General features: G+C 35.7%; 1 protein-coding gene across 1 annotated transcript in view; it reads right to left on the bottom strand.

Annotated features, from left to right (window-relative positions):
• Positions 1-13,913, bottom strand: part of ANOS1 (anosmin 1) — a 132,380-nt gene that overhangs the window by 31,415 nt on the left and 87,052 nt on the right. Inside the window, exons 7-8 of the mRNA XM_058824973.1 lie at positions 6,020-6,222; positions 2,744-2,891 (exon numbers count right to left, since the gene is read on the bottom strand). Coding sequence (XP_058680956.1) covers positions 2,744-2,891; positions 6,020-6,222 — 351 coding nt within the window. The remainder of the gene's footprint in view (positions 1-2,743; positions 2,892-6,019; positions 6,223-13,913) is intronic.

The following is a 13,913-nucleotide window of genomic DNA, read 5'->3' on the forward strand; positions in this document are numbered from 1 at the left end:
AAAGAGAAAATACTGCTCATTAAATAAATGGATATTAAAAATTTGAACAGTCAAAATTCTTGAAGTAAACAAGATCAAAAAGATATTGTTCCCAATGTAGTTTTACTCTAGTTTAAAATACAATACAACAATTAATGAACTTTTTAGTACAAAAAAGTCACCCCAGTAAAGCAAAATAAAGCAGAAGGCATTAAAAAATCTGTACTAATTAGACATAAGTAGGTAGCAGATTTTTAGAAAAACTACTGATGGTCCATTTTCTGAAGCAAAATCATGGAGAGGGCAGGGTATCCAAGCAAAATTGTGGAAGGAATTTAAATCTAGTTGTGACAAGGAAAGGAAAGAGGTTCCACTGCAGTGGACAGATAATGATGAAGCAGTGGAGTCACATGTGAGGTATAGCATAAATTAACTCCATTTGGTGGGGAATTTATAAGTAATAACTCAGATGTGACCTGCATCAGATTCTGAAAAATGGTTTGAAGAAGGAAAACTGAATCAAAGATTTTCTCCAAACATAAACCCAGAGGTGATATAGACCAAGAAAGTCAGAACATTAGTGAGGCCACAGAGAGCTAATACAGACCTACCAGTGAAAGGATTTCTCAGAGAAAATATGAAATGGTACAAAAAACTACATGCTTGTATCTCAATTACTCACCTTCAGTTTAGAAGGCTTTTGTTGTATGGAAAGTCTTTATTTACTATCATGTTTAAAGATTATGGTGATCTGACCTAATATCAGGAGTACCAATAAAGCATGACAAAGGTCAGTTGATTAATTTTCTCTGCTGCCAAGATGGAAACACTTATAAAGCTATACTAATAATATAATGAGACAAAGAACTCACAAAGCTTGCCCATTTTCTCTCTGGCTAGTTGTATCCAATGGCATCTAGAATTTTCTCCCACTTAGCAGGACACAGACCAACCTCAGACAGATAAAACCTCACCATCAGGATTCTTTGATTTGACATAAACTCAGCTGTGAGCTGAGTTCTTACTTAAAGCTGTGATGTTGTGGTGACATGACAGTCAAGATGACTGCACTGAAAACTAAAAACCTTAAAGTTAGCACCAGGAGCCAGAACTTCACAGAAACTTTATTAAAATAAGCAGGAAATTGGGTAGGGGGACAATGTGGAAAAAAATTTTTGCTTGTTTATCTAGTGAAATTTGCAGGGGGGGAAAAAGAGAAGAAAAAAAAGCAGCAAACCCCACAAACAATTCTTAGGAAAAAACCAGCAAAATCTGAAATCTCTCAAACACCAATGATACTCCTCTACCAGAGCTCAATGGCTCACTGTATGCAATTTAACACCCAGTTCCCACAGTTATTTTTTCCTCTATTACCTCTCCTGTGTACATACAGAAAAAGAAGGAGAATTTAATGTGATAACTGCAAGAAGATTTTGATACCATGCACAGTCCTGCAAACTAAGCTCCTTTTCTAGGGGATGAAAAAAAGCACGGGTACAATCTAGGAGGGCCAATAAGGAAAAGGCAGAACTCTTTTACTTACATTGGGCTTCACTGAGGATTTAACTCAAACTGGCCTAATATAAAGACAGTGGAGACTCAAGCTGATATTTTGGTATGGATTTGAAGCAAAGACTACGTGCATGGAAGAGATGAAAACTTGACCTTCTGCTGTCTCTCAAGATGGCCCAAAAGAGTAGTAAAGATTAGTTTAAAAAGGAAAAAGAAGGATGCTTCAGCGTATTTTTTCTTCTTGATCTATTAATACCAACCACAGACAAGAAGGTCTGTGATAGCTAACAATCACATTACAATATTTTATGTATACCCAAACAGAATATGGCAACAACAGCAGTTGATCAGTGAGGTTGAAAGTAATTACAGATCTCTTATGAAAATGGCTACAAGTTTAAACTATGAGTGTACTTTAAAGAAAGAATGTAAATGAATACAAAATGAAATGGAGTCAGGACAGAATAATTAAAATCATATTCTTTAACATCTTATTTTCAGAACTCTGCTGTATTAGTTAATCAGCAATTGGGGCAGTAACTCAGTATTGTACTGTAACTGTATAAATAGCATTTAAACAAGGTTAAGATTCATGGTGTTCTGCCAGATTCAGATACAGTTTGCAATTACATTACTTAGCATGTGAGGTTCTAAAGACCTTTACACTATAATCTATCATCTGAACACCTTGAGATTTTAATTTGAATGTGGGTCCTATGTGTGCAATATTTTGAGAATGCATGGTTGACAGACATGGAATGTTTTAGATTCCCTAAAAGAAGAGTCAGTGTTTTATATATCAATTCATAGCAGACACAAGCTTTTGTGTTCCAAGAATCTGACTCAAAGGGCTACTAAAAATGGCCAGGATTTTGGAAAACATTGCAGGTTAATACTGTCCAGTTAAGACATATAAAAATGATTTTATTCCACCATTTAGAAACACAGTATCTATACCTGTATTGAATCTAACAAATATTAACACTACAGTTATGCAAAGGCTTCCATTTTCTTTGCAACTCTTTATTTTAGGTTAGTAGAGTCTGAGTCAAAGAATTAGGCAAAAATTGTCACCAATTTTTAAGTAAGAAATTTAACAAGAAAAGGGTACTCAACTTGACCAGGAGATGATCACTGTGCTATGGAACAGCCTACTTAAAGAAAATTATTTTTTTAAAATTTAAGATATTGTATAAAACATTCAAATTCCAGATAAAGGAGAGAGACAGCATTCAGGTGTTTGATTACTCACTATTATTCCTGATGTCCTGAGTCGTGCTAAAATGGAGAGAAACCTTTGCACTTTTTAGGCGTATCTGACCCCAACGTGTCACTGCCTGCAGCTCCACATTGTAGTTGCTGTTGGGTTGGAGCCCCTCCAGGACCACAAAATTTTGGGCCTATAATAGAATAAATATACAAAGCAATTATAATATTGCTGAAACACATGCCTTTATTAAAGGCAGACTTGTTATCTTAGGAACAAAACCTTTTTGAAGTTAGAAAACTCATATATAAATTTCAGAGCAAAATTTCCTTTCTGCAAAAGATTTCTTTAATTGGACTCTGTTCTTCTGTGTCATTTAAAAAATACTAACCTACTTGATGTTTGCATAATTTTGGCAATTTCTTGGCAATTCCATACCTATTGTTTAGGCAAAACCAATGAGGCTTTCTTCTATATAACAAGGTTTTTCTCTTATGCCAAAATCATTTTAGCAAAAGGGATTTAAGCACTTAATTCCACAATTTCTGTGTTTGAAAACTTTTTGCTAGAGACAGTCAGTCTGAAGATAGCTAAAGTCCAACATTTAATATTTTTTAATACATTCTATTTGTTTAAACTCTTGAAAATAAAAATTTAAAAAAACATGCACCACCTAAAAATACCCCCTCACTGGAAAGAACACTTCTTCTTCTGTAGAATGGAAAACAGAACAGAAAAAAAACAATTTCTAATGTCATGAAAGTGTACAAAATGGGGAAACAACAGATCAGGTTTATCGCTCTCCAGTCAAAAACCCATTCTTTAAGGCAAGGCACATGATATTGTAAAGAAGAGTCCGGCCTTCTCAGTCTTATATTTTATTTTGCTAGATTTAATTATAAAAATATCCTTCTAGTCCATATGCCAGGTTGAAGACATTACTCCATGTTTTTGTTAGAATTTCTTGTGCCTTTCAAGTTTGAAAGTCCATATAAAGTAAAAAAGATAACCATGTACCAAGGTAACCACCCTATATTTAACATTTAGGATGATAAAAGGAGATTGCCAGAAAGTATTTAGTATTATCTTTACTTGTTTAGTGCTGACATATTGATTATAACTTTTGATTAACAGTGTCAATATTGTAGTCAAACTAACTCAATGTCTACCTCGAGTGAATTCATATGGAAATCAGTAAGAAATTATTTGGGTTGGGCTACATCTAAAGGTAAAAACTGGACAAAAATAATCTTCAGTGGTCTTTAACAATTAAGAATTTTCCACCTTTCCTTTTTTTGTTTTTAAAATGTTCGTGCATTTGCCATTCTTTAGCCTAAGAGTTGCTACAATATTCAAATGACCACTGATTAGCAACATCATCTGGAATGTCCTGAATCTCACTGGCAGTGCTGTGCAGTTTCATGACATGCTGCAGAAGAAAAAGTACAAGTCAGGAGCAATATGAGAGATATTGTAAGAATCTGCCTTTTCTATAAGGCACCTTGTATTTCCCTATATTCAAGGTCAGAACTTTGTCTCAATTACCCTAATGTTCTAATGGACCTGGTTTAGTATTATTTCTATGTAGGAAGTGCCCTATGGAAAGGTGTTGAAGATTGCAATGCAAGATGTTTTCAATTACCATCTGTAGGGCAGATTATCTTTTGTCAAGTGGGCAGTTTGCTTTATCTCTCTCTTTGAGTGACTACATTCACACCTCCCTGGGGAGGGGACACCTGCTGATAACAGCTATTGAATGTCACTTCACGACTGATAAGAACTACAGCATCCCATTGTGAGATGCTCCGCCCAGAGGGAGGAGCCAAGCATTGCTACCCAGATATAATCCAGAGAATTTCGAGACACAGATTTCTCCATGGGATTCCCCAGAGGAACAGCAGCTGTCTCTTCTTCCATGGGATCTTTGGAGGAAGAATACATTCTTCTCTACAGGATCCCTGATCCAACAGAACCACACCTGACACTTCAGGAGGACTGCAGCCACATTTCCAATTGGACTGCTACCAACACGCTGACCAAGAGGGTGTCAGTGTTGTTCTAGTGTAGTGCATTATTTTACCCTTTTATTTATTAAAGAACTGTTATTTCCTGCTGCCATATTTTTTTTACGTGAGGGCCCCTTAATTTAAAATTTATAGCAATTCAGAGGGGTGGGGAGGGTTTACATTCTCCATTTCAGGGTAGGCTCCTGCCTTCCTTAGCAGACTCCTGTCTTTCCAAACCAAGACAAAAGGTATTAAAGACCCAGCTCAGTTTTAAAATTCTCTGGGGTTTCTGATGTACTGACTAGCTTGTAGAGAGAAAGCTCCCTGTTATCTTTAGGCTGAAGCCTCTTTCCTGAAGGTCTTTACCCAATGTAAGGTTTCTTGAGGAACACAAACTTTTCTGTGGAGCACAGTCCAATCCTACTCCTATCCTGCCACAATTATTTTTTTAAACAACAATAAAGAACTAACTTTCCTTTCTGTGCAAATTGACTTGCATGATTTCATCACACAGCCTTCACTGCCTTTATTTCTGTCATGGTTTGGTGACTGAGGGACAAAGGGGGAATTGTGTCCCTCTGACTGTCATTCATCACAGTGCAATGGGCAGACAGAGCCAAAACACAGTGTTAACATTGACATGGGGCCAAAGTCTCACTATCAAAAGCACTGAGAACCAAGTCATATCTAAGTGATTTCTGTTATTCCTATCTATTTCTATTAATTGCTCTAAAATAATATGCAATATCCTTAAGGATATCATAACAAGAAGTTTTTCTGTAAAGCAATATTTAACATATTACTCAGTAAACTCATAGGAACTAGCTGCTAAGGAAATATTGCCAGATCTTTGGCACAGGAGTTTATTTAAAGAGTTTTGTGTGGTTTTCCCTCAGACCTACCCTGACTGTTTAACGATTACTCTATGACTGTGTCACAAGTTTTACTTGCATAGTGAAAGAACAATGTGACAGACAATGACAGGCTTTCAAACAAAATAAACATTTTAAGAAGCACTAACTGAATAAGCCTAAATTTAGAGAACTAACAGCATTTAAATTTCATTCATCTTTCCTGAAAAATCTTATCGTATTTACCTGTATTCTAAGGCAGAAGTTTACTTCTCTCCCTGAGTTCAATGTAAGAAAAGAATTGAGAGATCAAAATATTCTATGGGCTTCATGATACTAAAAATTAGGACCACTATTTTACCAGTGGCTGAAATCACTGGAACTTATCACACATTTTATACTTACACTCTATTTTGCATAAACATAAACCATATTTCTGTCACAGTTACTGATTTCTTTCTTACCCCATCAGTGATCTTCCTTCTCTTTTTTTTTGCTGGAATTACATATTTGCTGTACGTCCAGCTCCAGAAGACTTTGTAGTGGTGCACTGGGATATCAGGCTCTTCTGGAAGATCCCAAGTAATCATTGCATTTACACTCCCATCATTGTTTGCACTGATATTGGCAATCCTGATATTAGATGGAGCTGGTGGAGCAGATGGATCTAGAATTTAGAAAAAAAATGAAAATATTTTAAGGGAAAAATCATCTTCATTAAGGTAAAGATTACCTTCTCCTCATGAATTTATGAGGCATTCACAAACTGGATTAAACACCCTAAATACACTGAGGAAAATCTGGGCAATGCCATCCTGTAACTGATATGGCTTCTTGTAAATTCTAGAAATTCAAATAAAATAAAATACTGAAATAAAAATTATGGGCTAGCATCTAGTTTGTCATTATTCTGTGTTGTTGACAGTACACAAATATTATGAAGCTTTATCAAAATGCACCAGACTACCAGTTTTCCTTCTGTCACTCACTTTAAATACACAGTGAGTATAAAATACTCAGTTGTACAAGTGGCCTTGTAGAGCCCCCACAGAACTGCATGGCTGAAACACTGAGTATCTTTTCATTGCCAGATAATTCTCAGATTATTAAATTATTTTTTGACATATTGAATCTTTCTTCAAATTTCTAATATTGATATCTACCGCCATGGGACACAAACACTTCCTTAGACTAAATGTAATTAAAGCATAATGATATATTACACTGTGGTAGAAATCTATAGGGGTTTTTTTAGAATGTCAAAAAGCAATTAGCTACCCCTTTGATTTATTTCACTATTCTAGTTCAATTCCTGGTCAATATCAACTGAGATTGTATTCCTTCAGTTGTCTTTGTGCTGACTCCAGAGTCAAGGACACACAACAGTCAGAGTTTGAATAAGATTAAATATTGAATCTTTTCCAATATTAAATGTGAGGTCCTCCTTGTGGATTCACTATATAATATCCTGGTCTCAAGTAATGTCAATCAATGAAGATTTTGCAACAATGCCTATGAAAGTCCAATTTGTTGTTTACTAATTCCTACTTTTTAATTCGATTTTTTAATTTTTACCCTTTTTTAAATATCTCTGTCAGCCAAAAAATGATGACAAAATACAAGGAACCTGCAAAAACAGGTTACATAGAAGTAAGCAGTGGGACTAAAAAAAAAAAATTAAAAGCATATCAGAAGAATAAAGGAAATTCATAGCAATTAAGACATGTTATGAATGTACAGCCACATGAGCCATCACTTATTTGCCAAAAATAAAACTGGAGGTGTGAGGAGAGGACATGATTCATTCACTTACTGTATGGTTCACCTGCATTATTTTAAATTGGTAAATGAGCTGTTAAATAAACATTCCAGACATACCTAATTCATCAGATAATCCCCATGACAAATGGTCTCACTGAAAAATTCTATCATTTACTTTATAAAAAAGACATATTCTGAATTAATAGACAGCATTTCCCTTTTAAACATCAGCATATGTGAAAAAATTACTTATTCCTGTTATTAAACAGGACTTTTGCTGAAATAACAATGGATATTCCTGTTCCCTCACACATTCCATTTTCGTTAAATAGTAATGGATGTCCCTGTTTCCTCACACATACAATCCAATCTAAATTTTGGCCATAAAAGTTCCAAAGCATACTTAAGAATTCTGGAAATTGAACATAATTTCCAAACAGTAATAATGCCTCCCTTCTCACTTGGGTTTTTTAATCCACTAGCAAGTCAGTTGTGTATATTTTTTCTGGCTTTGGAGAAGCACTGCTATTACACTTATTTCCTCACCTGTGAAGCTGCCAACCACTCCATCTTAAAGAATACTAAACCATTTATTCCAGAATTAAAGAAAAATTAGCTAAATAGTTTGTACTATTCTCTCATACAGTTTTTAATTTACTTCTGTTATTTTAAAGGTAAGTATAAAATGGAATTTAGGTAAACTAAATATAAACAGAATAATGATTCACATATATAAGACATTTATTAAGCATTCATCTGCACTGATTTAAAATGTTAGGGGCTTTTATATGTTATACGACATTATATTAGGGATATAAAACATTTATAACCTGAAGTGCAACATGATCATATTACTGTAGGTGAATTATTCAGGTTATCTTCCAGAAGTGCTATGCATCATGTATTATGTATACAAAACATATGGGATAAAATAAAAGTGTTTCAGAGAATATATCTTCCCAAATGGTCAGATATAAACAAAAACAATTCAACCTATAAAACATGTTTGTCCTCTTTCTGCATCTACAAGAGATAGAGAGTCATTTTAAAAAATATTTTAAAAAATGAAATAGCTCCTTTGGACAAAGTGTATTACATGATTAAAAACATTTTGAAGTTCTCTTCACCAATTTTTTGTAGGTCTAAAAACTAATGACCAAATTTAGGGTTTTTTTTCTTTTCAAATGTTTATATGTCCATTCCAGCAAAAGAAAGTAGTTAGAAAGAAATATGTGTGTACTGAAACCAACAGATCATTTCTTCTAAATTCTACAGCACCAGTGTATCTGTGCTTTCTATAATTGCACAGATTATTGAAAACATTATCAGTAGAATTTCTTCTGTGCTCACTTGACACAGTCCAGGCAGCAGAAAAAATGCTGATCCACATTTGAAAGAAAATCTATGAATGTTTCTACTTTGCTGTGTGAGAATACAAACATTACAATAAAAAGTATTGGGTAATTACAGTTAAGGATAGAAAGAATGTCCTCTTAGAAGGAATATACATGTGATATAATACAGCAATAGCAGATATTTTCCTGAGTGCCCTCTTTCTTCAAAGACTCTTTTGCAAGCCTCTCAAATGTCATACATAAAAAGGCCTTTGAACAAGAACAGTGGTGGTGGTAGAAGACAGAAAGGAGGAGATGTGCAGCTAACAGACATGAAAAGGTGAGACACTGAAAGTGTCTGAAAAACACATTTTCTATGAGAGCTTTATAAAAACTAGTAGATACATTAGGAAAATAATTAGCTATAAAAATATAAAATTTCAAAGATAAAACTTATTACAGTTTTGCATTTAATCCAAGGAAAAAAAATCCCGTCTTTTTGTATGGATGCATCAATAAAATATTTCATGGATTTGGGGTGTATTACCTGGAATATTAAGACACTCAGTGAGCATTTTATATCAGATTAGGATCCATTCCATATTAAGTATTTCAATACCACTATATAATTTATTAATCTATTTTGATATATTTCTGTGACATTCATCACCATTACAAATGACAGAATTATCATTTTGTAAGTTAAGAACTCAAGAATATTAATTATTTCTTCATTTGAAAGAATTTAGTTTCACCAGCAAAGCAGACATGTGAAAAGGAATAGCAGGGTAAAATAGTGTGATCTCTGTTAACAGGAAGAAAAACCAAACAACCCAAACCCCACATTAAAGAAAGCACTGAAAAACCCCTACACACAAAAAAACAAGAACCAAGAAAAACAAAAAAAAAAACCTGTGACATGTTTATGAGCATGCTCCTCTACAATGCATGCCAGCCAGTTACCACATAACAGATTAGTTGTTTTTTTGTGCGTTATTGAATGGAAAAGTCATGCTTCTACAAGGTGGTCTGTTATGCTCATGTCCATGTAGACATTAAAAGCACTATACAATTCATGCTAAAATACTTCAAGGTCTAATAACTGATACTGATTCATAAAGCTGCCTACATAAGGTGTTTGTTAACCCAACTATAAAGCTAAAGTGACGTTCTGCTGACTATAATGCCAATAGCCATCCTACTGTTATCTTCATGTACCTGTGATCCCTTTGACTGACTGCCCACGTGTATAATTCAGATACACAGATGTAAAATTACTGGAATGAAAACTGCTGCCAATTTTTCGAATGCAAAGTACTGGTATTTTATATACATGAATTTATCTGAGTGTTAAATCAAATTCTTTGGTTTGCAGAAAGAGTGATGCTGGTCGCAGCTTTTCCTTTCAGTTTATACAAATAAACTACAAGTCATTCTATATATCCCGGAATTTGGCACAGACAGCTGTCCTCAAATCCTAAAAAATTCTGGTCTCAGCAGCCTGACAAGTAAATCGCTTCTCACTGCTAGAAATGATAGCTTCATTAGGTCAAGGCTGAAGCTGCTGTTCCAGCACATGGGATAAGTACTTCATTTGTCTGGATTGTGTTTGGCTTGAGTATACCCAAGGGACTTAAATTCCTGTCTTGCTGGCTACTCAGCCATCACAAGCAAAATTCTGTCTCCAGTCCCCAAAAGGGAGGATCTCTTGCTGCAAATAAAGGAAAGAAAGAAAACACTCACATCATCACCATTTCAAAATTAACATCTTCCCACACTCATATTTGTGAACATATTAATAGTTTATATTTTCCAAAATTCTTTAAATCAATAGTATTTTCAAACACCTTTGCAAAACCTTAAAAAACAGTATGGACTAGCAAAACACATGAATCACATCATACACTGCTTCAGTGCACTTTGTCTTTCAATGTGGCAACTGGAGTGAAAACAGTAAATGATCTAGAATGGGTGTCAGAGAGGGGAATAATGGCATTGGAATCAGAATTCTCATTCTGAGCTGTAAAACTGAGAGCAAGTGTGATAATAATTTAAAGCGTTTTTTTTTTTTAGCATTTTTCCGGACTTAAAATAGGTCTCCCACTGCTATCTTTCAAACATGAGACCTTCCAACTCTAAAAGTCTGCTGAAGCTACTCTACAGACAAGTTTCCAACCATTAAACAGTTCCAGGGTGTAAGCAGGAGGACTGGCTCTGCCCGATGGAAATGGCACACATAAACCAGCTGTGCAACAGCATAAAAAAATCATTGGTCTCAAAGGAGCAACAGAAAGAGTTTTATTGCCATGAGTGGGTGTCTGTTCTGGTTTTTCTAACACTCAGTAATGTATGCATGAAATCACATCCAGCCTGGTACTTATGTGCTGTGAAAACAATGTTGTCTGCTTCCTTTTGCTTGACAATCTATCCAGTGTATGCTGGCAATTGCCCACATGGTGAAGCTAAAAGCCTTTAGCAGAGGTGGAAGGGTCAGATATGGTTTGGGCTCATTGTGTTGATCTTCTTGTCTCTGGAAATGGCACAGCACCTACAGACCAGTGAGATAATATATGACATAGAAATGCCTAACACTGAGTCCTAGAGTTAACTAAGTCTCTGGTACTGAGAATTCATTCCCATCACAAATTATAAAAAGCTAGGGAAAAAATAGCTTAGTTACTCTGAACCAAATGCAACAAATTAAAAATTGTATTACTAGTGCCAAGCAGCTTCTGACCAGTCAGGTTAAGCTATCCAGTGCCTGCTTACTGGAAGAAAAACACAGGTAGTTTTCATCCAAGGAGACTAATTTATGGATTCTAGGAACAGTTCTCTCCTGCTTCCAGAAGAAAGGAAACAGCTTGGAGAGAGCCAGTCTAAATATGAATAGAAGGATATTTGTATCTTCATGGATCAAAAATGTTCTGTCAGGTATTCAGTTACTTTTATTTATTGCTGTTATTGGAAGTTGTTGCCACTCAATTAAAGATAAAAGGAAAGCACACAAAATTTAAAAATACTGAAAAAAGAAGTGGAAACCACTGCCAAAATAGCAGAATATTTTGATCAATTTCAGTTGAAAGTATCAATGTAAAAGTCCATGTGCACAGTTCCAGTCATATGAAAGAATCCACTCTCTATGTGCAACATTCACTTAATTTTCCAGCCACTCCATCGCAGACTGATCTAGTCCAACCTGTGTTTTTGTAATTTTGGAGTCACATGTCGGCAAAACAAAGCTCCACTTTATTCCCTGTGAAGGGTCATGTCAGACCAGTACATGCAAACCCTTTGTTTACTTTATAAAAAATAAATAAACAGAGTTTAAAAAGGAGCTCTGCTTAAGCTTTGAATATTCCAGAAATTCTCAGCCATGTCACTTTATTTACTATTTACAAATTAATGCCAACAAATTAATGTTCATCCTAGATGAACACATGAGGCAGTATAAAACAGCTAATAAACCATAAACCTTCACCTCAAATGTTTATAGCAAAGAAGTATCCAAAGGTGCAGTAGATCAGACCTCAAAACACAATTAGATGAAGAATGGCAAGTTGAAATGCTTGATGAAATATTCATGTTTTCCTTTTTTTGTCTTTTTCATGACTGAGAAATTAAATTACTTTGGAAAATGAAGAGTTTTATTTAGTGATAAATAAGTTAATGGTAATTACCGCAGAAGACTTAAAATCATTTTGAACAAAACAAAACCTTATTTTGCTGTGTCTACTTAGAGAGCATGTTTTTTGCATTTTCAAAAAGACAAAACAGTATAAAAAGTATTCTGGTAACCAGACAAAAAATTCTCTCTCTGAGTAATTACAGCACGTTTTTGAATATTCCTCTTAACATCTTAAAATATTTAGTGACAGAGACTTTGTGGTGCCATACTTCTTCCTAGAAGAAGATTAAATATCATGTTTGTCCCCCTTTAGAGGAAAAAACAAACCCAAATAATTTTCTATTCATTATTACTTATGAGCAATTGGTAAAAGTTCAGTATCTTGCGTGAGAAACTGTCTTAGGAATTACTGTCATGTTTCCTGATCAAAGGGTTTATTTTTGAAGAAACCTACTGCTAAGTTTGACCAAGATAATAATCTTCTCTTAGTCTTGGCACAACAGGGTGAAGTGAAACACTGATGTGAAATTCTGTCCACACTTCACACAAACACAGCACAGACAGGCAGCAAACTTCCAAAGGTGATGTGCCAAAATCCACTTTTCTTTTCCAAACTGGAGGTTAAATGTGCCTGTAGGAGCTCAGCAGGGGCCAGTAGATGCTGGCACTCAAAAAACTAGGCACATCTGAGCAGCAGTTTCTTGCCTCTCTACCAGGCAGGAGCTGTCATTTCCCACTGAGCTCCAAAGTAGTAATTAAATGTTCGTGTGACACTCACTGCTACCACTCTGACGGCTCACCTGGGGATATGGAGGCTCAAAGACACAACAGGAGCATCCCAGTGTCTTTCCCAGCAGTCAGCACCCAGCAGCACCTTCATGTGAGTCACCTGGAGTGACTGCACATTTCATCTGGCAAACTCACATCTTTATAACACCACTGGCAGCTCCACAGCCCCCAGAATGGCCAAATGAGCTGCCAGCACAGGCTGATGGGGGCTAACTGAACTCCCTGCTGCTTGTCTGTCAATTCACAATCCTCTGCCAGGGGCAGGAGCCCAGATTTGAAAACAGTTATTTTGAGAGTTACAGAAGCCTTTTGAAGAAGGCTGGCTACATACTTGCTGCCATTATCAAAATTTTGGTTTATCAGGTAAGAACAGGCAGAGGTACTGCTGAATCCCACTGCCCTTGTCACAAAGCCCTAAAAGTGCTCTCCATCTCCACTAGACAGCCATGAGCAGTTCTCAAGGACAGCAAGTGCTTCAGGGGTAGGTGCAGAGACCACAAGAGGACTCTGGTATTCAAGTAATGATTTCAAAATCACAAGTTCCTGAAACACAAATTACTGCCAGCTGGGAGACTATTCTGAAGAAATACCCCTATGCGCTTATCCTGATCTTACATTGTTATCCAGAAACCCACCTGTGGCTGGGGGCAGATTCTGGGCTAAAGAGACCGCCAGGATGACTTAGCATGGACATTCTTACATTCATTACCAAGGGTGCTTTTTGAGCATGGCTAGCACACCCAGAAGGGGGCCAATTTTTTTGAAAGTTATACAAATCCTGCCTGAAAATGTCATGTTGAAGTCAAAACCTCGGTGCTACCATGACATACCTTTCTGTAATTGTAGTAA

This window comes from Ammospiza caudacuta, chromosome 2, assembly GCF_027887145.1.
Source record: "Ammospiza caudacuta isolate bAmmCau1 chromosome 2, bAmmCau1.pri, whole genome shotgun sequence".
Taxonomy (NCBI): Eukaryota; Metazoa; Chordata; class Aves; order Passeriformes; family Passerellidae; genus Ammospiza; species Ammospiza caudacuta.